This window comes from Chrysemys picta, chromosome 10 (genome assembly GCF_011386835.1).
Source record: "Chrysemys picta bellii isolate R12L10 chromosome 10, ASM1138683v2, whole genome shotgun sequence".
NCBI classification, from domain to species: Eukaryota; Metazoa; Chordata; order Testudines; family Emydidae; genus Chrysemys; species Chrysemys picta.
Window position 1 is genome coordinate 67,698,711 of NC_088800.1, and position 22,192 is coordinate 67,720,902.

The following is a 22,192-nucleotide window of genomic DNA, read 5'->3' on the forward strand; positions in this document are numbered from 1 at the left end:
TGTTATAACTACAGGTCTACTTAAATCCTAGAGAAATCACACATTTTTCACAGCAGATAGCAAATTTTGCAGATGTGTTCATACAGTATATATGCAAGTATTGTACTGTACTACTGTTACCTTTGTAACTTGCCCTGGATAAGGAAGTCCGCTAAATTATTAATAAAAAGTATAGTACTTAAAGTTGTACATAAAGCTTAGAAATACATGTTTATGCTTAACAAAATAAAATAGTCTGTTTTATTTATAAATGCCAGCATGCAGCATCCACCAGCAGTTGCAGCTGACATACTCTGTCTCTGTGGGGTTACTCCTGGGGGAATTCTGCACCCATGCATGCATAATTAGTGAGCCACGCATATTTTTATTTTTTTGTGCAGAAAAAAAGCTTCTGCTGAAAAGTTGCTGCAGTTCTGCCTTTTGCCCACAAGAGGGTGCTGTGGTGATAGGACACAGCAGCAGCTCCCAGCCAGCTAGGGAAGAGAGCTTTCTTCGCAGCTGGCCAGGTCAGGCCTGAGATGGGGCTATGGGGAGACAGTCAGCGTGGGGTGCTGGGGGGGTCAGAAAAGGGCTCATAAGGGCTAGTGGGGGAGGACAGACAGGGGAAGGAACTGAATGGGATTCAAGGCATAGGGCCACGGGGGCGGGGAGTGAAGGGCCACATGATGGTTGGGGTGCAGAGCTACATAGGGACAGAGGGTGTCTGAGTGGGGGCCCAGAGACACATGGGGAGGGGGTGCAGGGCCACATGGGGATGGAGGGAGTAAGTTTCTGAGTGGGCATGAAGGGACACCTGTGCCTGACTGAATGGAAGAGGCTAGGGGTCAGCCAGGGTGGGCATGGGGGAAGCTCACGAACGGTCCCTCCCCACCCCCCCAAAAAAAAATTGTTCCGTACTTTCCCAACCATACCCAACAACCCTCCAAGTTCACACCCAGGCTCCTTCCTCGCAATTTCCCTCTCCCTCAGCTCCTCCAGTACCCCTGACTCACCCAAGCCTTTGAACTGCTTCTGGGGGGTGGGGGAAATACAGTTGTATTGTAGTTTAAATGAATTATTACTCAGTTCTGTATTAATATGCCTAGTAAGGGATATTTGTCAAAAAACAATTTCTGAATTTTGTTTGTTACAGACATATTTGCTGACAGGTATTTTGAAATAAATGACCAAAAATAACTGAAACTGGTGTGATTATATTGTGTTATTTTGACAAAATATGAAGAATTTTGCAGAACTTGAAATTTTTGTTGCAGAATTTTTAATATTTTGGTGCAGAATTCCCCCCACCCACCCCCGGAGTATGGGGTGAATACCTGTCCATATACTGAAATTGCATGTTCTGCATCCACAGAATTGGTAGGAACTGTAAGGCAGCATTTTGCCAGCTTGCAGCGATTTGGAAACCAATCACAGAGTCCCAAAACTCAATTACTTTTACTGGCATCTGGCATTCTTTGACAAAGGTCAAGTAAGCAGCACATTTATTGTCATGATCTTTCTCCCACCCAGAAATTGCTTGAGTTAGCTCAGGGTCAAAACACAGAAAAGACACCTGATTTAGGTAAAAAATGTTAATAGCACTCAAAAAGTAGGTATCTGGTTATTTAGATGGTAGTACCTGGAGTACTGGTTTAACTTCTGCTATTGACTAGAACATTTCTTGTCTGAGGCTATTTTCAGCTTGGCAGTCTGAAAGTTGTTGTGATGCCATATCTTCAGTCCATATGATCAAATCTATCAGTTTGTTGTATGCTTTGAATCAAAACTGGCCAATTTTCAAACCATGTTAGCAGGGCCGGCTCTGGCTTTTTTGCCGCCCCAGGCAAAAAAGCCTCCTGCCGCTCCCTCCCCCCCCCCCCCGCACGGCAGGGGAGGGCGCCGAGCCTGGCCGCGGGCAGCTCTCCCCAACCGGCTGGAGCACTGGGGGGAGGGCGGCAAGCCCGCCGCGGCTCCGCTGGCGGCCGGAGCCCTGGGAGGAGGCCGGAGCGCCCGGCCAGGGGGAGGGCGGAGAGCCCGGCCAGGGCTCCGCTCTCCCTGGCGGCCAGAGCACCGGGGGGAGGGCCTGGCCGGGGCTCCGCTCTCCCCGGCGGCCAGAGCGCCAGGGGAGGGCGGCGAGCCCGGCCGGGGCTCTGCTCTCCCCGGCGGCCAGAGCGCTGCGCCGCCCCCCTCCAGGTGCCGTCCCAAGCACAAGCTTTTTTTTTTTTTTTTTTTTTTTTTAATGGAGATACCCCATCTCCTAGAACTGGAAGGGACCTTGAAAGGTCATCGAGTCCAGCCCCCGCCTTCACTAGCAGGACCAAGTACTGATTTTGCCCCAGATCCCCAAGTGGCCCCCTCAAGGATTGAACTCACAACCCTAGGTTTAGCAGGCCAATGCTCAAACCACTGAGCTATCCCTCCCCCTTGGTGGGCTGGTGCCTGGAGCCGGCCCTGCATGTTAGTAGTTGCATGAACTGGATTGCATTCTCAACCATGACCTTCACTTGTTCTTCAGTGTTGCTCTCTTTTAACAGATTAGAGACTTTAAGCACAGAATGTGTGATTGGTGTGATTTCAAGCTCCTCGACCACAAATTGTTGGTAGTATTTAATATTCCTTGCATGGTAAGTGTAACAGGGTGCTGGCCAGGAGAGCCTGAGCCAGGTCCCTGTTAGCCCAGCTCCAATTAAGAGGAATTAATTGGCCTTGACTAGGTGTGGCTCGCCTAGGGTCTTGAGGAGAAACACCTGCGGGCCTTATTAGCAAAAGGGCTATATAAAGTTGGCAGGAAAGAAGCCAAAGGGGGGAAGAGGAAAGGAAGGAGCCTGTGGCTGTAGATCCCTGCTGGCTGAGGAAGCTAGCTACGCCGCCAGGTGCTGGCTTGAACAGACTGTATATAGATGATGGTGGGAAGTGACACTGCGAATAAAAGGGTACTGGTGCTTGCACTCTAAGTGCTCTCTGGCTGATTTGTGGCACAAGCAGCACAAGGCCCCATTACACGGGGAGGCTTGTCCGGGATATCAGAGCTAGCGAATGTGGTTGGCGACTCAGAAATGGAGGAGACTCTACAATGTCTGGTAAAACAGCAGGAACAGATGCAGCAGGCCCTACAAGGTTTCCAGCAGTCCCACCAGGCTGAGAGACAGGCCTTACTAACCTGGCAGGCTGAACAACCGCAGAGTCTGCAGGAGTTTATCTGGGAGCAGACCGGCGTACAGGAGCAGCTCTTGCAACGCATGGTGAGTCCTGCGGGAGGGGAGGGCACCCGGTCGCCGGGCTGGGGACTTTGCAAAATGAGCCCAGCGGATGATCGGACACCTTCCTTGGGACCATCAAGCGGGTAGCCATGGGCGCCGTGTGGGAGTGGGCAACGTGGGCCCTCTGACTGGCTCCATACTTGACAGGCGAGGCTCAAGCAGCCTATATGGCCTTGAGTGAGGAACAGGCCCAAAATTAACAGGCAGTAAGAGCGGCCATTCTGGACCAGGTGGGCCTGTCGACCAAGCAGTACCGTAGGAGTTCCGGACGGCCCGATGGACAGCGGCAGTGCGGCCCCGGGTGTATACCCAGAGACTGATGGACTGGGCCACATGCTGGCTGAGGCCAGAGGCGCATACCATGGGTGAAATAATGGACACCCTGCTCCTCAAACAATTACTGCAAAGCCTCCTTGAGACCATTTGGGTCTGGGTGAGGCGACACCAGCCCAGCACCGTCAAGGAGGCCGTCAGATTGACAGAAGAGTACATCGAGGCAGAGGGTCCCCAGAGGGAGGACCGACCCCGGAAGGACAGGGAGCTGGGGAAGAGGCAGGCAGAACCTTTTTCCGGGAGAAGCCAGGAGAAGAAGGGGGAGCCCTGAGGAGTGCCCAAAAGGCCCACCAGGCTGACTTGTTGGCACTGTGGGAGACCTGGTCACACAAAACGGGACTGCCCAGATATGGAGTGCGGGTGGGTGAAGTTTTGTGGATGGACCGAAGTTGAGGGGCGAAAAGGGGGGCAGAAATTGTCCACCATCCCCGTGAGGATTGGGAGGAAACCCCAGACGGGCCTGGTAGACATGGCTTCAGGCTGTTCACTCGTACAAAGGGGGATGGTGAAGCCGCACGGGCTGGTGGCGGGGGCAAGGGTGGCCCTCGAGTGCATCTATGGGGACAAGAAGTCCTGCCCTGTGGCCCAGGTGCCCCTGGAAGTGAGGGTCCACTTTAAGTGGAAGCGGGTGGGCGTGCTGGAGGGGCTACCATACCCGGTGGTGTTAGGTAGAGACTGGGGCCCCTTACCTAGAAGGAGGCGGAAGGATGCCGAAGGGGGCGGATATCGTAAGCCCTAGGATCCCAAGAGGGGAAGAGGGGCAAAGCCCCATTGGCAATGAAAAGACTCCTAGACAACAGAGCCCAGAGAAGGTGGACTCGTGGGAAGGGTATATGGGGGAGCTGGCCAGCCTGAGCCCTTTAGAAGGAGGGATGGGGCAAGTGGAGCACCCCACAACACCGCTCCCCGTGGACAGGATCCAGAACCTGTGTGGTAGTGTGAGGGAAACTGAGGCGCAGAAGGTCCAACCACAGGGCGGGATGGATCCGGACCCCCTATCAAAGGTAGAGGGGGAACGGACGATGGGATGCCTGCCAAGGTGTGACTGGTGTGACGACCTGTGAGCAGAGGCGGAGCTATGGGGGCAGCCACTCCCTGAGCAGTGTACGTTCTGTAGGAGGGAGATGGAGCAAACATCAGTAGATGTGGCCGGGGATCGCCCGGCCAAGGCTGGGGAACTTCCCCGGAGGGGGCCCCCCGGGAAAAGGGCGAAAGGGCTGAGGTCGGCTGGACCTTGCGGCTCCTAAGGGGTGAGACCTGTAAACAGCAGCAAACAGTGGAGGCTAACAGGGGGAGTTTGCCTGGGATCTGTCAGAGAGGAGGTATGCTAAGTGCTGCATTAGGGGGGCTGTGTTGGTGAGTATCTGAGTGTCTGTTGCAGGGGACAGTTTGTCAGTTTGACTGTGCGCTTGATTGTTTGTTTGAACAGTGTGAATTGGGAGTGCTTTGCTCCAGGTGGGCCTTGAGTGGGCCTGACTGGTATAAAAAGGCAGTCAGCAGTGAACCAGCTGAGCGGCAAACAGCGGAGGCTAACAGAGGGAGTTTGTCTGCGGAGAGCCCACTGAGCCTTACATCTCGTGGGCTTCTGTGAGTTGCTGCAGCAGCTGAGGAAGCTCTTAGAAGGAAGGTGAGTGTTCAGTAGTTGTAACCTGCACAGGTTGTGCCATGTTTGTCTTTCTTCCACAGGACAGAAGCGACTTTGTCTGTACAAAGTGCAAGTTGGTCTCCATATTGGAAGAGAAGGTTCGAGGTCTGGAGAAACAAGTATCGACCCTGCATTGCATACGAGAAAATGAAGATTTCCTGGACAGACGTCAGGATATGCTTCTACAGGCACAATGTTCTGAAGAATCGGAGCAGGTTGCGCAGAGGGGACTGAAGGACGGTGAAGAAAATTGGCAGCATGTGACCTCCAGAAGAAGGAAGAGGAGCGTCCATGTACCAGCAATGGAGATACAGGTGAGCAACCGTTTTCATGTTCTCTCCACAGGTACTAATGAGGAGAGTGCAGTAGATGATACACCTGAGGGAAGGGAGCAGAAGGAGACTCCACCAATTAGAAGGCATGAGATGCACTGTCCTAGAGATGGGGGTTCCACGACCACTGCTCCCAAGAGGAGGAGGAGGGTGGTGGTGGTTGGGGATTCCCTCCTCAGGGGGACTGAGTCATCTATCTGCCGCCCTGACCGAGAAAACTGAGAGGTCTGCTGCTTGCCAGGAGCTAAGATTCACTATGTGACAGAGAGACTGCTGAGACTCATCAAGCCCTCGGATCGCTACCCCTTCCTGCTTCTCCACTTGGGCACCAATGATACTGCCAAGAATAACCTTGAGCAGATCACTGCAGATTTTGTGGCTCTGGGAAGAAGGATAAAGGAGTTTGAGGTGCAAGTGGTGTTCTCGTCCATCCTCCCTGCGCAGGGAAAGGCCTGGGTAGAGACCGTCGAATTGTGGGAGTCAACGAATGGCTACGCAGGTGGTGTCGGAGAGAAGGCTTTGGATTCTTCGACCATGGGATGGTGTTCCAAGAAGGAGGAGTGCTAGGCAGAGACGGGCTCCACCTAACAAAGAGAGGGAAGAACAGCTTCGCAAGCAGGCTGGCTAACCTAGTGAGGAGGGCTTTAAACTAGGTTCACCGGGGGAAGGAGACCAGAGCCCTGAGGTAAGTGGGGAAATGGGATACCGGGAGGAAGCACGAGCAGGAGAGTGCAAGAGGGAAGGACTCCTGTCTCAGACTGAGAAAGCGGGACAATCAGCGAGTTATCTTAAGTGCCTATACACAAATGCAAGAAGCCTGGGAAACAAGCAGGGAGAACTGGAAGCCTGGCACAGTTAGGGAACTATGATGCGATTGGAATAACAGAGACTTGGTGGGATAACTCACATGACTGGAGTACTGTCATGGATGGATATAAACTGTTCAGGAAGGACAGGCAGGGCAGAAAAGGTGGGGGAGTTGCATTGTATGTAAGAGAGGAGTATGACTGCTCAGAGCTCCGGTATGAAACTGCAGAAAAACCTGAGAGTCTCTGGATTAAGTTTAGAAGTGTGAGCAACAAGGGTGATGTGGTGGGAGTCTGCTATAGACCACCAGACCAGGGGGATGAGGTGGACAAGGCTTTCTTCTGGCAATTAGCAGAAGTTACTAGATCGCAGGCCCTAGTTCTCATGGGAGACTTTAATCACCCTGATATCTGCTGGGAGAGCAATACAGCGGTGCACAGACAATCCAGGAAGCTTTTGGAAAGTGTAGGGGACAATTTCCTGGTGCAAGTGCTGGAGGAACCAACTAGGGGCAGAGCTCTTCTTGACCTGCTGCTCACAAACAGAGAAGAATTAGTAGGGGAAGCAAAAGTGGATGGGAACCTGGGAGGCAGTGACCATGAGATGGTCAAGTTCAGGATCCTGACACAAGGAAGAAAGGAGAGCAGCAAAATACGGACCCTGGACTTCAGAAAAGCAGACTTTGACTCCCTCAGGGAACTGATGGGCAGGATCCCCTGGGAGAATAACATGAGGGGGAAAGGAGTCCAGGATAGCTGGCTGTATTTTAAAGAATCCTTATTGAGGTTGCAGGAACAAACCATCCCGATGTGTAGAAAGAACAGTAAATATGGCAGGTGACCAGCTTGGCTTAACAGTGAAATCCTTGCTGACCTTAAACGCAAAAAAGAAGCTTACAAGAAGTGGAAGATTGGACAAATGACCAGGGAGGAGTATAAAAATATTGCTCAGGCATGCAGGAGTGAAATCAGGAAGGCCAAATAACACTTGGAGTTGCAGCTAGCAAGAGATGTTAAGAGTAACAAGAAGGGTTTCTTCAGGTATGTTAGCAACAAGAAGAAAGTCAAGGAAAGTGTGGGCCCCTTACTGAATGAGGGAGGCAACCTAGTAACAGAGGATGTGGAAAAAGCTAATGTACTCAATGATTTTTTTGCCTCTGTCTTACGAACAAGGTCAGCTCCCAGACTGCTGCACTGGGCAGCACAGTATGGGGAGAAGGTGACTAGCCCTCTGTGGAGAAAGAAGTGGTTCGGGATTATTTAGGAAAAACTGGACGAGCACAAGTCCATGGGGCCGGATGCACTGCATCCAAGGGTGCTAAAGGAGTTGGCGGATGTGATTGCAGAGCCATTGGCCATTATCTTTGAAAACTCATGGCAATCGGGGGAGGTCCCGGATGACTGGAAAAAGGCTAATGTAGTGCCCATCTTTAAAAAAGGGAAACTACAGGCCAGTCAGCCTCACCTCAGTCCCTGGAAAAATCATGGAGCAGGTCCTCAAGGAATCAATTCTGAAGCACTTAGAGGAGAGGAAAGTGATCAGGAACAGTCAGCATGGAATCACCAAGGGCAAGTCATGCCTGACTAACCTAATTGCCTTCTATGAGGAGATAACAGACGCTGTGGATGAGAGGAAAGCAGTGGATGTGTTATTCCTTGACTTTAGCAAAGCTTTTGATACGGTCTCCCACAGTATTCTTGCCAGCAAGTTAAGGAAGTATGGGCTGGATGAATGGACTATAAGGTGGATAGAAAGCAGGCTAGATCGTCGGGCTCAACGGGTAGTGATCAATGGCTCCATGTGTAGTTGGCAGCCGGTTTCAAGTGGAGTGCCCCAGGGGTCGGTCCTGGGGCCAGTTTTGTTCAATATCTTAATTAATGATCTGGAGGATGGCGTGGACTGCAGTCTCAGCAAGTTTGCAGATGACCCTAAACTGGGAGGAGTGGTAGATATGCTGGAGGGTAGGGATAGGATACAGAGGGACCTAGACAAATTAGAGGATTGGGCCAAAAGAAATCTGATGAGGTTCAACAAGGACAAGTGCAGAGTCCTGCACTTAGGATGGAAGAATCCCATGCACTCTTACAGACTAGGGACTGAATGGCTAGGAAGCAGTTCTGCAGAAAAGGACCCAGGGGTTACAGTGGACGAGAAGCTGGATTTGAGTCAACGGTATGCCCTTGTTGCCAAGAAGGCTAACGGCGTTTTGGGCTGTATAAGTAGGGACATTGCCAGCAGATCAAGGGACGTGAACATTCCCCTCTATTCGACATTGGTGTGGCCTCATCTGGAGTACTGTGTCCAGTTTTGGGCCCCACACTACAAGAAGGATGTGGAAAAATTGGAAAGAGTCCAGCGGAGGGCACCAAAAATTATTAGGGGATGGAGCACATGACTTATGAGGAGAGGCTGAGGGAACTGGGATTGTTTAGTCTGCAGAAGAGAAGAATGAGGGGGGATTTGATAGCTGCTTTCAACTACCTGAAAGGAGGTTCCAAGGAGGATGGATCTAGACTGTTCTCATTGGTACCTGATCTCAAGTTGCAGTTGGGGAGGTTTAGGTTGGATATTAGGAAAAACTTTTTCACTAGGAAGGTGGTGAAGCACTGGAATGGGTTACCTAGGGAGGTGGTGGAATCTCCTTCCTTAGAGGTTTTTAAGGTCAGGCTTGACAAAGCCCTGGCTGGGATGATTTAGTTGGGAATTGGTCCTGCTTTGAGCAGGGGGTTGGACAAGATGACCTCCTGAGGTCTCTTCCAACCCTGATATTCTATGATTCTATGATAACAGGGTGCTAGCCAGGACGGCCTGAGCCAGGCCCCTGTTAGTCCAGCTCCAATTAAGAGGAATTAATTGGCGCTGACTGGGTGTGGCTCACCTAGGGTCTTGAGGAGAAATACCTGTGGGCCTTATTAGCAAAAGGGCTATATAAATCTGGCAGAAAAGAAGCCAAAGGGGGAAGAGGAAAGGGGGGAGCCTGTGGCTGTAGAGCCCTGCTGGCTGAGGAATCTAGCTGCCTGTCCCCACTCCCGGTGCTGGGTTGAACAGACTGTATATAGATGGTGGTGGGAAGTGACTCTGTGACTAAAAGGGCACTGGTGCTTGCACTCTAAGCGGTGTCCGGCTTATTTTTGGCACGAGCAGCGCAAGGTTCCGTTACAGTAAGGCTGGGTCTACACTACCCGCCTGAATCGGCGGGTAGAAATCGATCTCTCGGGGATCGATTTATCGCGTCCCGTTGGGACGCGACAATCGATCCCCGAATCGACGCTCTTACTCCACCAGCGGAGGTGGGAGTAAGCGCCGTCGACGGGAAGCCACAGAGGTCGATTTTGCCACCGTCCTCACAGCAGGGTAAGTTGGCTGCGATCCATCGAATTCAGCTACGCTATTCGCGTAGCTGAATTTACGTATCTTAAATCGACCCCCCCCCATAGTGTAGATGTAGCCTAAGCAACTGCATTGAACCATGAATTCCACCTTGTAATCACTGGTTCATGTGGAAGTGACACTGCTTGGTTACCACTTTGGTTAGCCCCATGGACTCCTTAAGTTGTAGTTTACAGCTTGGACAATGCTTGAATATTCTTTTTAAAAGAAGAAACTAGTATACCCACAACAGGAAAATGTGTATGCCAGATATCACTGGCCATTGAAAGAATGTGTGCATTACAGGTAACATGAATTGCATTGGGCTTTATTCCTTGTAGTACACCAGAGAGAGCTTTGCACATGTACATCATGTTGTCAGAGAAATGCTGAGACCTTGTTGAAATCTAACTCTTAGTTTACACTAGCCTTTACTACAGCTTGTGATACAGCTGAAAAATTTACTGACTTGAGCTGAACAGGCTCTGTTAGGAAAACAGCATAGTTGTCTTTCCAGCTGCAGGATGAATAAAATGTGGAGTATGTACTTATCCTATGCATCTGTTGCTTCGTCAGGAACAATTGAAATGGAATCTTATTCTGCCAGCACAGATTTTGTAAACTGAAGGTGCTTCACAATTACTTTGGTTAGATAATATTGGTGACATTTGTTTGCACACTCAAAACTGCCAGCATTTGTTACATGCTTTCTGAAGTAGTCCCTTAGTTTTGGATTCATTTTTTTTCTAAAGGTACGTTAGCAGCCTTGAAAGCCTCCACTAGCTCCATTGTAGTGCTTTTTTTTTTTTTTCCAGACTACTTTCAATCATTCTTGTAAACATCATGGACACTTTCGCTTGTTTTTTGTTCTGACATATAGCCTCTGTACGTGCTTTTTGTTTAATATGCAATTCAGACTCAAAATGGCAACCAATTACATTTTTTCTGAACAAATCCAGAGTCACTGCAAGATGAACAAAACAATTTACCACTTGAACCTTACTACATATAAGGTTCTCCATGGGTACTGCTTCACACTAACCAAAGCTGAAATGTTCTTTGCTTTTTTTAATTTGTCAGCCATCTTTATATACAACAATCCTTTCACTCAACCTGTTTCTGCTCACTTATCATAAATGTTGACACACTTTCAATCATCTACTGTAGTGACTGCTCACTTTAGTCTATGTTATGCAACTATCCACTATGATGATTGGAATGATATTGCATGATTATAGACAACTGTTTTTGCATTGTGGCAATCACAAGTTTTGCAGCATATTTTATGATTAATACATATTTTTATTTTGAAGGCTAATTTTGTTGTTGATCCCATATTTCACATTTCTGTGAAATGGTGATCTAAGTAGGCCTCTAGTTATAACTGTTAGGGCTGTAATCCATTCTCTTATTGTAGGGTTGTTGCAAGTTTATGGTGTTTTGAATAGTATAGTGTTAAAATCAGATTTTATTCATTATATTCCTTATTTAGCTAATCCTTCTAAATCCATATTGTCCCTTAACAAACACAAAGATGTGGTCCTTTGTATATCAAGTTTTATTTCCCTTATTTTGTCTAACTCTTCCCTCAAGGACTTGTGTGTGTATATATATCAGGACACATCAGAAACAGATGTTGATAATCCTATGTGTGTTGTTTACACCCCCAGCATTCACTGGATTCTCTGAATTCCAGATGGCACATAGACTAGAATGACTATGTATAAGATTAGAATGGGTTTAGCTTCAAATGTGCATCTGTCTGTTTTGTAACTTTAATTCCTTGGTCTAGACCGCCCTGCTCGTTTCACCTTTAGTATTCCTCCATACTTGCAATATGATTTCTTCCTTCACTAAGAGTAGGCAAGTAGCTCTTTCTTTCAATACATTTTTGAACTACTGTTCATCAGAAGATGGTGAATTTAAAAATTAATTACTTGTTGTAATAGTGCTTTATTTAAATCTCTCAGGAGTGCATAGAATTATACCTTAAATTGCAACAATTGATATTGGAAAGATTAGAAACTGAATTTTCCACAACTTTCTAATGGTTAAGAATTCATACTGTAGAGCAGGGGTTTTCAACCTGCGGTACATGTACCCTTGGGGATATGCAGAGGTCTTCCAGGGGGTACTTCCAATTTATCTAGATATTTGTCTAGTTTTACAACTGGTTACATAAAAAGCACCAGGGAAGTCAGTACAAACTAAAATTTCATGCAGCCGTTGACTTGTTACACTGAAATGTAAGTACAATATTTATATTCCAGAGGATTTTATAATTGTATGGTAAAAATGAAAAAGCAATTTTTCAGTAAGTGTGCTGTGACACTTTTGTATTTGTCTGATGTTATAAGCAAGTTGTTTTTAAGTGAGGTGAAACTTGGGGAGGCAGGTACGCAAGACAAATCAGACTCCTGAAAGGGGTACAGTACTCTGGAAAAGTTGAGAGCCACTGCTGTAGTGTCGTCTACTGTATATAGCACTGGACCAAGTCTTAGCAGACCTGGATTCTATTCCCGTCTTTACTGCCATCCTGCTAGATGACCTTGAACAAGTCACTTCCCCTTTCTGTACCTTTGTTTCCCTTCCCAGCTTTTGTCTGTCTTGTCTATTTAGGTTCTAAAGCTCTTCAGGGCAGGGAATGTCTTAATGGGTGTTTATACACTACCTACCACCAGTTTGGACACAGCACATACAAAAAGAACTTCTCTCTCCCAGTCTTTGTGTGACTACTTAATCTGCTGCTGCGTTCAAAGAAAAATGTGGCATTGCCGGCTGGGGCTGCTGTCCACTGTGCTGTACAATTCCTAAGGCCTCCAGGAAAGCACAATGGAGCCATTACAAGCACAACTTATCAGAGGACTCTGATCCTGGAAAGGGGTCAGGAAGAGCAGAAGGTGAACATGGGGGTCAGAGAGAGAGGTTGTGTCTTTAAATTCTTTTTGTTTTTAAAACCAAACAAATCCTTTGTAGAGCCGTAGAGCATCTCGAATAAAAAAAATGTTAGGAGGAAAGGGAACCGTGAACTGAACTGAAAACCAGTCTTTAAAGACAGCATGAGCCTGAGGCAAGTGTTGTTACTTTGCCTGCCAGTGCTTTTAGGGAGAAACAGAGTCCCTGTGTTTTACAAATAAGGAGACAGTTGAGCCCCAGAAACTCCCAGATGCCCTTATATTTTAATTAAAAAGACAGACTATATTGGGGGTAGATTCAGTTCCTGTCTCACGGGCCCACGCTCTGGCTTTCACACAAGAGCCATCGAGCTGGGCACGCGCACCGCAGGCCAGCGCTCCGGCTGCCTCCGCGCAAAAGTTTGCAGCGGCGATGTCCGCTCAGGGCGCAGGTGTTTTCACTCTGTGCCGTGACATGGTGCTGAGAACGCCTGAGCGAAGTGCAAAACTGCCCGCCCCAGTAATGCTGCCTCGCCCCCCCCCGGGGCTGGATTCCTCCCTTTGCCCTCCTGGCCAGGAGCCAGGTAGGGCTCGTCCCGCTGTCTCCCCTTTGCTTCCCCCGGCTGACCCCTCGGGCCCCGCCCCTCGTGCGGAGGCGGCACCTCCCCTCCCAGTCGGCCCGGCCCCAGCGCTGGCTCCGGGTTTCCCTATCCCGAAGCGGAGCAGCCACCTGGCGTTTCGGGGCGCGGCTGCAGTTAGGCGGACGCTATGGCCGAGGAGCGGGACGTGTTCCTGAGAGCCCGGGGCAGGACGCTGAGCGCCTTTCGCGAAGGTACGCGGCCGCCTGGCCCAGCACGGGGAAGGGAGGCGGCTGGAGCTCGGCGCCCGGCGGAACGTTTGTGCGGGGGGCGCGGGTTTCCGCCGGGCTCGTGTCACCGGGGCGCTACCAGGCTTTGGGGGGACGGATGCGCAGACCCCGTCTGGCGGTGTGCGCGAGGCGGGGGTGAGGGTCTAGCAGAGCGTGCAGGTGCGTTGGCTGCGGGGTGCGGCTGACCACTAGGAAACGGGGCCGCCGAGTGGCGGAGGGTCACGACTCTAGTAAGGACTGTGGAACCGCGGGGCTCCGGTCGCGCCGTTGCTGTGGGGCCTGGTGGAAGGGTCACTGTCTTCCCAAGCCGCGGTGGAGGGGGTCACTGGTAGCCCCCCCCGCCCCAGCGCAGGAGGAGGGCGCTCCACGTACACTCCCGCCCGTCCTCGCCGGGACTCCGCGGTCTGAGGTGTCCTGCGCCTGTGAACTACCAGCGATAAGATGACTCCGGTTCCCATTGCCCTGCTCCACTTACTGCAGTGCCCCTCACCCCGGGCGATTAACTCTATTAGACACAAACATCAATCCATAATATCAAATACCAAATATGACATAGAGTTGGCCACTAAGTCGAGTAGGCTGCCTCCCTCGGTAGTTCATGAAGTTCATGCAGCTTGTCATAGCAGTAGTGTGAGTGGGAGCCCAGACTGGTTGGTCAGGGGGCTCAGTGGTACACCAGTTCCAGGTGGCACCCCAGGGGGAACCCATGACAACCATACCATGCCATCAACTTCTGTGCTGCTGCTGGTGGTAGCTCTGCCTTCAGAGCTGGGCTCCCTGCCAGGAGCCACTGCTCTCCAGCTGGGAAGGCAGTGGCGCCACCAGCAGCAGCGCAGAAGTAAGGGTAGCAGTACCGCGACCCCCCCACTGTATTGGGCAAACCAAGCATTTTAAAATGTGTGAGACTATTGACTGCCCCTGGCCCATTCATACCACCTCCTAGTAACGCTTAATTCTTTGTAAGTGGTCTGGGTGATGATCCGTTTATGTCTTGATGTATGAGGTTAAGGTTACCATTATGTCACCTTTCATAATTACACATAGTCCCAGGTAGTTTATGGCTAGGTTAACAAAGATTGATTTAATATATCTTGAAAGTCAGATGTAGAAAAGGTGTAGATTTTATCTCTGTATTTGTCCTTGAATTGGTTTGCTGAGGTGGCTAGAGGGCTAAGGGCACAAAGCACCAGGCAACTTGGTCATATTTTCTTGCCTTCTTGGTGTTCATTGGAAATATTTGGTCTTACTGCCAAATTTAAAAAACAAAATCACCAATTTTGAGCCTGTGAAATACATGTTCACTCATTCTGGCAACCTATTAGTTACTGATGGGCTTGGTGGTTTGGAACAAAGCACTTAGCATTCTTGGAACAGGTAATAGACCAGCCCCCTGGTTACATCAGTTGTATAGTGAAATCTCAAGGAAGGAATATCCAGTAACAGCGAAAACATTGCTGAACAAAACTAGATCCAAAAACTTAATGAAATATGGTTGTATGAGAAGAGCAACAAACAAAATTGTCCCAAACCGCATTCTTTACAAGTGTTTTCTTTTTGCCTCATATCATCTGGTAACTTGGTATTCTTCAAATACCTCCAATAAAATCATCTTTCTGCAAACCAGTATTGGTTTGGACTTACAAACTTGTGTTCAGTGTTTATCTGCCACCTCTAGCTGAGATGTTTCCTTGTTCTAGATTTAGTCTGTTCTTTTGAAAAAGGCTAAAGTTCAACGGAAGAAATGTTTAAATTATAAATAAAGTGCTGGAAAATGCAGATCCCAGGCTTCATAGGCCCAAGATTCTTCCATCTGAAAATGAAAAATATTTGTTCACATTTTGGGCTGGGGTTCCCAAATGTCTTTGTTGTTAATCTGTTCCACAGACATCATTGTGTTCACGAATCTCTCAACTACTTTGAGATGCCTCTCACTTGTAATGTTATTCTGGCATAATATTTTTTTCAAAAAACATGAAAACACTACACATGGGCCTCATTTCCTTTTCTTATTGTTTCTTTTGTTAATCCCTCCTGCATTCTATCCCAGAATTTGTGTACTCAGCTTTCACACTGCTAGTTGTAAATGGATCCGTATTGACTTTAGGCTTCTGTAAAAAAAAAAAAAAAAATTCCTCATTGTCTAGAACAATTATAGTGTTTCAGTTAAGCTGCTTGGCCCTCTGCAGTTTAGATAACTAATTTTGCCAAAGAAATCACACATTTTAAAATGCTTGGTTTGCCCAATACAGTGGGGGGGTCGCGGTACTGCTACCCTTACTTCTGCGCTGCTGCTGGTGGCGCCACTGCCTTCCCAGCTGGAGAGCAGTGGCTCCTGGCAGGGAGCCCAGCTCTGAAGGCAGAGCTACCACCAGCAGCAGCACAGAAGTTGATGGCATGGTATGGTTGTCATGGGTTCCCCCTGGGGTGCCACCTGGAACTGGTGTACCACTGAGCCCCCTGACCAACCAGTCTGGGCTCCCACTCACACTACTGCTGTGACAAGCTGCAAAACTTTCCAACTTGCACTTTCACCAGCATTCATACATGTAGGGGCATACCCAGCTAGGGTTACCATATTTCAGCAAGCAAAAAAGAGGACGGGAGGAGCCCCGCCCTAGCCCCGCCCCTGTCCTGCCCTAGCCCCGCCCATGCCCCACCCACTTCCCGCCTGCCTCAGAACCCCCAACCCTCCCCCCCCGCTCCTTGTCCCCTGACTGCCCTCTCCTGGGACCCCTGCTCCTAACTGCCCTCTAGAACCCCACCCCCTACCTAAGCCTCCCTGTTCCTTATCCCCTAACTGCCCCTTCCTAAGACCCCCCCCTCCCTAACTGCCCCCCAGGACCCTACCCCCTACCCGTACCCTGACTGCCCAAAACCTTATCCACACACCTCCCAGAAAGCCCCCCCCCCCGAACTCCCGCCCCCCCCCCCCGTTTCTTGACTGCCCCCTCCAGAACCTCCCTGCCCCTTCTCCGACCCCCTGGCTCCCTTGTCGTTGGCCTTCGGTTCGCCTAAGGTCTCTCTGTGAGCTTGCTCAGGAACTGTCTGAGCCGTTCTCCCAGCACGCTGGGCAGCAGTGGGGGAGGAGCTTCAGACTGCCGGAGGTGAATGCAGGGAGGGAGTGAGCTATGCTGCAGGGGGAGGAGGGACTCTCTCTCGCTGTCGGAGCCCCATGTAAGTGGCACCATCCGGCTGCCCTGTTAGTCTTGCGTGCTCTGCAGGGGGGGAGGGAAGTCCGGACATTAACAAATTCCCCCCGGACGCTATTTTTAGTTCAAAAATCCGGACATGTCCGGGGGAATCCGGACGAATGGTAACCCTATACCCAGCTGCAGTTACACATAGGCTCTCTAACCACCAGCTTCCCAGACTGGGACCTCAGAGCAGTACTGTCCTGCCCTCGTCAAATCTGGCCAGTATATGGGTTTAATACCCGGTCTGCCTCTTCCTCAATGTGAAGAGAACAATGCACACTTATAACCAAGGAGAGATTTTCCCCAACCACTCTAGTCAAAGCTCATTGGTTTAGATTAAAACAAAAACAAGTTTATTAACTACAAAAGATAGATTAAGTGATAGCAAACAGATTAAGGCAGATTACCTAGCAAATAAAAAAAAATGCAAACTAAGCTTAATATACTTGATAGATTGGATACAAATTAACAGATTCTCACCCTAAGAGAGGATACAAACAGGCAGCAGATTCTTAAAGCACAAGCTGCATTAGCTTTACAGCTTGGGCTTCTCAGGTCTTTACACACAGGCTAGAAATCCCTGTAGCCTGGGTCCAGCATTCCCTCCAGTTCAGTCTTTGTTCCTCAGGTGTTTTCAGGAGTCGTCTTGTGTGGGGAATGAAAAACCACAGGTGATGATGTCACTGCCTGCCTTATATAACTCTTACGAATGGCAGGAACCCTTTGTTCCAAAACTTGGTTCCCAGACCAGTTTGTGGAAAAATACTGACATCTCAAGATGGAGCCCAGCATCATGTGGCCTGGTCACATGTCCTCGTAGAGTCATACCAGCCATCACTCAGGCTGTTGGTAGCCTTCTCAGGAAGGCTTACCAGGTGGAAGATAAGCTTCTCCTAAGGCCTATTGTTCTCCCTAATGACTCATTGCCCTGAATAGGCCCTTCCCAACCAGCTATCTAGACTGAAAGCATCTTGTCTAGTGGGCATTACCTAGGTGTAACTACATTTGAAATACAGAGACAGTCAATATTTATAAGTTCAGATACAAAAATGATACATGTATACAAATAGGATAATCCTATTCAACACATTTTAAATTTCCCAATGACCCCTCAGAGACTTACCTTGCATAAAATGCATCATAATTATGCTACAACTATATCATAATAATATCACTATGAAGAGTGGGGTGCAGTGTCATAATGGTATTGTCACCTTTACTTCTGCACTGCTGCCTGCAAAGCTTCAGTCAGCCTTCAGTCAGCAGCTGCCACTCTCTGGCCGCCCAGCTCTGAAGGCAGCAGCACAGAAGTAAGGGTGACATGGTACGGTATTGCCACCCTTACTTCTGTGCTGTGGCTTGTGGAGCGCTGCCTTCAGAGCTGAGTGTTTAGCCAACAGCCGCTTCTCTTCTGTGCTGCCTTCAGAGCTGGGTGGCTGAAGTAAGGGTGGCAATATGCAACCCCCCTAAAATAACTTTGCGTTTCTTCCCACCCCCGGCAACTCCCTTTTGGATCAGGACCACCAGTTTGAGAAATGTTGTCTCCCCCATGAAATCTGTATAGTATAGGGTAAAAGCACACAAGACCAAATTTCACAAAGGGAGACCAGATTTCATACTCTGACGTGTTTTTCATGGCTGTGAATTTGGTAGAGCTCTAGCCATGGCTCCGTAGAAGCACAGCGAACTTCTAAGCGCAAAGGATTTGGAGGAATAGGCAAGATAGTTTTCAACTGTATAGGAAGCAGGCAAAATAGAGAAAAGTGATTGTACAAGTGGCAGTACTGGCAAGCAGCCACTAGTTTGTGGAGTAGAAAGAAGTATGTTAAGGGAAAGGAATTTTTTTGTTACTACCTTGGAACTCTTTGTTGCAAGTGACTTTTGTGGAAAGTTCTGCCAGATGCACGTTATGCTTCTGTAATAAAATCTATATATTGTGGATAATCATTTGAGAAAAGCCTTCTATATATTTTTTTAAATGAGGCTTTAAAAATTCCTCAACTTATTTTACGTTTAGAATACACTATTTTATAATTGCTAGTTAAATAAGAAACACTTAAAATAAAAAATAAATTAAATTAATGGAGATATCCTATCTCCTAGAACTGGAAGGGATCTTGAAAGGTCATTGGGTCCAGCCCCCTGCCTTCACCAGCAGGACCAAGTACTGATTTTTGCCTCAGATCCCTAAGTGGCCCCCTCAAGGATTGAACTCACAACCCTGGGTTTAGCAGACCAATGCTCAAACCAATGAGCTATCCCTCCCCTCCCCTTACTTAATTTTAACAGCATTAAGACCACCCTAACTTATTTAAAGATGATTTAAGAACTAGCTTGTTTTTCCTATCTCTTCCCAAAGATGAGATAGGAATATCACAGTTGTTAGAGTCCCAGCCACTATTTCCACCTTGTTAGCAAGTTTTGTGATGCTTTGGATGATGGATGCTGTATAAAAATAAATTTGTATGTCTCATCTAGGGAAATACACACTTCTCCGGGCCAGCTCAGATTTTCACAACAATTAGGCAAATTTATGGCAGGTTTTGACTAATGCACCATGATTTCACGTTGCCATAACATATTCCACTCCCGTCCAAGCCTTTTAAAAAACTTCTCTAAAAAGTCCATGTTTTATATAATGGGATTAAATGTTAACATTTGGGGGTGAAGATGAAAAGGAATGGAAAATCCAGTGGCAAGAGGTCAGCCTTTCACAGTACTCAGTGCACACAAACCTATTTTTCTTAATCAGGTTAACAGATGCCACTCACATACACTTATTGTCTAAGTATCATTTAAATCTTTGTATTTTGCTAATGCATATTGTAAATATATATAAGAAACTTTTTTCAGCAGAAGGTCATGGAACAGTTTACCTTGGACAAGAAGCAAAAGCCTCTTATATACATTCTATGGTGGTTGCTAAGGCAAGACTTTATTAAATAACCCTCTGTCTTCTGGTGGTTTGCCTGATAGATGAAATCAGTCTTTGTACCGGCTCATAGAAGCAATAATGGCAGCATTTTTTAAAGGCACAATTAGTGAGTATTTTTGAGTATTGAACTGGAAATTATAAATTATTTACTACAGTGTTCTCCAACCTTTTTACGCCCAAGATCACTTTTTGAATTTAAGGGCAACTGAGGCTCTACTGCCCCTTCCCCAAGGCCCCGCCTCTTCCCCAAAGCCCCGGCCCCCTCACTCCATCCCCACCCCCTCTCTTTCGCTTGCTCTCACTCACTTTCACCAGGCTGGAGTAGGGGTTTGGGAGGAGGTGAGGGCTCATGGCTAGGTCCAAGGGGTTCACAGTGTGGGAGGGGGCTCTGGGCTGAGCCTGGGGCAGTGGGTTGGGGTGCAGGAGGGGGTATGGGTTGCTGGCTCTGGAAGGTGGTGCAGGACAGGATATGGGGTGCTGGCTCTGGGAGCGGGCTGAGGGTTGGGGTGCGGCCTCCCGCCGGGCAGCACTTACCTCCAGCCACTCCCAGTTGGTGCAGCATGGCTGCCACTAAGGCAGGCTTCCTACCTACTCCGGCCCCATGCCGGAGGCCAACATGCTCCTGTGGCCCCTGGGGAGGAGCCCAGGGGCACATGGCTCCGTGCGCTGGTGCTCTCTGCAAGCACTGCCCCTGCAGCTCCCATTGGCCACAGTTCCCTGGTCTCAGCCAATGGGAACTGCGGGGGTGGTGCTTGCAGGCAGGAGCAATGCGTGGAAGGAGACCCCTGGCCGCGAAGCTGCACTGGCCACTTCTGGGAGCAGATGGGGCCGGGGCAGGCTGTCTTAATGGCAGCCCCACTACACCATGGGAGATTGCGATCAACTGGGAGATCCTCTAGGATTGACCAGTCAATCATGATCGACCGGTTGGTGACCACTGATTTAGTAGAAGCACTTTATTTTTGAAAAACAAGCTGGCTCTGGGCTGATAAGAGTGAAAATACATTTCCTTGGAGGAGAACTGCAAAGCAGGAGGGAAAAGTTTTGCCCCTTTACCTTCTTTCTGATGTATGAAGATTATCTTGTTTGTTTCTTTAAAAATATTAGGGTCTCACCTCTCTCCCTCTGAGTCAGCATCCTCTCTCCCACTTCACGCAGAGGGAGATCTATAGCTTAGCTTACAACCAAGTGTAATATCACTTAAAACCTTCCAAGATTTTGCCAGGACCCACCAACAAAGGAAGGGAATTGGGAACCCGATATTTGACATTCCATGTTTTAAAAACAAACAGAAGACAAGCTTGGGGTAATTTTTATTTAAATGAGTGTAAGTGGCAACCCAAAAATATTTTTTTGCTTTGCAGTTCTTGTTTAACCATAGTTAGCACGCAAGACAGGTTATTTCAGTGTTAATTTGTGGGGTTGTGGGGTGGTGAGTTGAAATCCCTTGAACACTTGTCTGTTAACCGGCATGGCTGTTTCTTGGTTCTGTTTGGTTTAAATTCTTATATTGTGCTCATGCCCCTGGCATTTCAGTGCCATAGTGCCCACGTAGATATTGTTGTCAAGAAAAATGAATTTTATATGGACTGTCTTTATTTCACGAAGTGTCATGGTGTCTGAAAATGCCATGGTTGGTGTCTCAAGCCAAATAGTTAGACACTAACTTATATAAAGTGTAATACGACCAACTTATATAAAAAGTGTATTCACATCTCTAACATGGGAAAATATGAGAGAACCGAAGAACGGCAGAGAAGATTTCAAAAAGTCACACCAAGACATCAAGAGCTCCTTTCTGAAGACCATGAGTAAAGGCTTAAGACCCACACAGGTCACTGAAATGCCTTTCCTTGTGCCAGATCAGTCTTTCTTCTAGTGAGCTTTCCTCCTGCTGTGCGTTGCTATTAGTGTGTTAGGATTAATTCATTGAGAGGTCACAGAAGAAATGAGATTACGTTGAGAAGTTCAAGATGGTATTGGTTCCCTCTTCTAAGTTCTCATTATTAAGTCCCAAGGATGCTATCTCCTGTGTGTGCATGTAGACATGGTTGGAGTAGAACAAGAAGCAGAAACTGCTACTGAAATAGGGGCACAACAACATGACATTCTGGAGCTGGCCGCCTTCTATGGCAGTTGTTTGGTACGCATACCAGGACTGGAGGCACTGGTGGACTGTTTTGATTTGTGCGTAGTGTTTCCCTTTTAAAAAAACCCTAAGCTGCCATTGTGTAACTTTAATGGGGTGTAGAAGGGAGAGGAGATGTTATGTTCACAACAAATTGTAGTCAAAGATCAATACATTCAGCCGAAAATGAAAAATTAAGCTAGAACCAGTATGGAGAAATGTTCCCTGTGTGGTGATTTCATATACTAGTCTAATAACTCCTTAAGTAGTGTTGTGTCACACCACCATATTGGGAAAACCAAGGTTTTTTTTGAGTGACCTTGTAAATAAATAATTTCTCAGCTGGTAGAGGCTTAGAGCAAAGTGAATGTTATATCCCTGTCCCCAGAGGGACTGGTTCTTGACAATTCTAGTTCCTGTATGCATTTGTGGGGCATAGAATTCTTCC

At 48.3% G+C, this 22,192-nt stretch overlaps 1 protein-coding gene across 2 annotated transcripts in view; it reads left to right on the forward strand.

Annotated features, from left to right (window-relative positions):
- The first annotated feature begins 13,172 nt into the window (after window positions 1-13,172).
- CPPED1 (calcineurin like phosphoesterase domain containing 1) overlaps window positions 13,173-22,192 on the forward strand; it is a 98,580-nt gene continuing 89,560 nt past the window's right edge. The window contains exon 1 of one of the 2 annotated variants that reach the window (XM_065558899.1): window positions 13,173-13,451. In XM_065558899.1, coding sequence (XP_065414971.1) covers window positions 13,388-13,451 — 64 coding nt within the window. In that variant the 5' untranslated portion in view covers window positions 13,173-13,387. The remainder of the gene's footprint in view (window positions 13,452-22,192) is intronic. The other variant, XM_065558898.1, reaches the window with a different exon arrangement.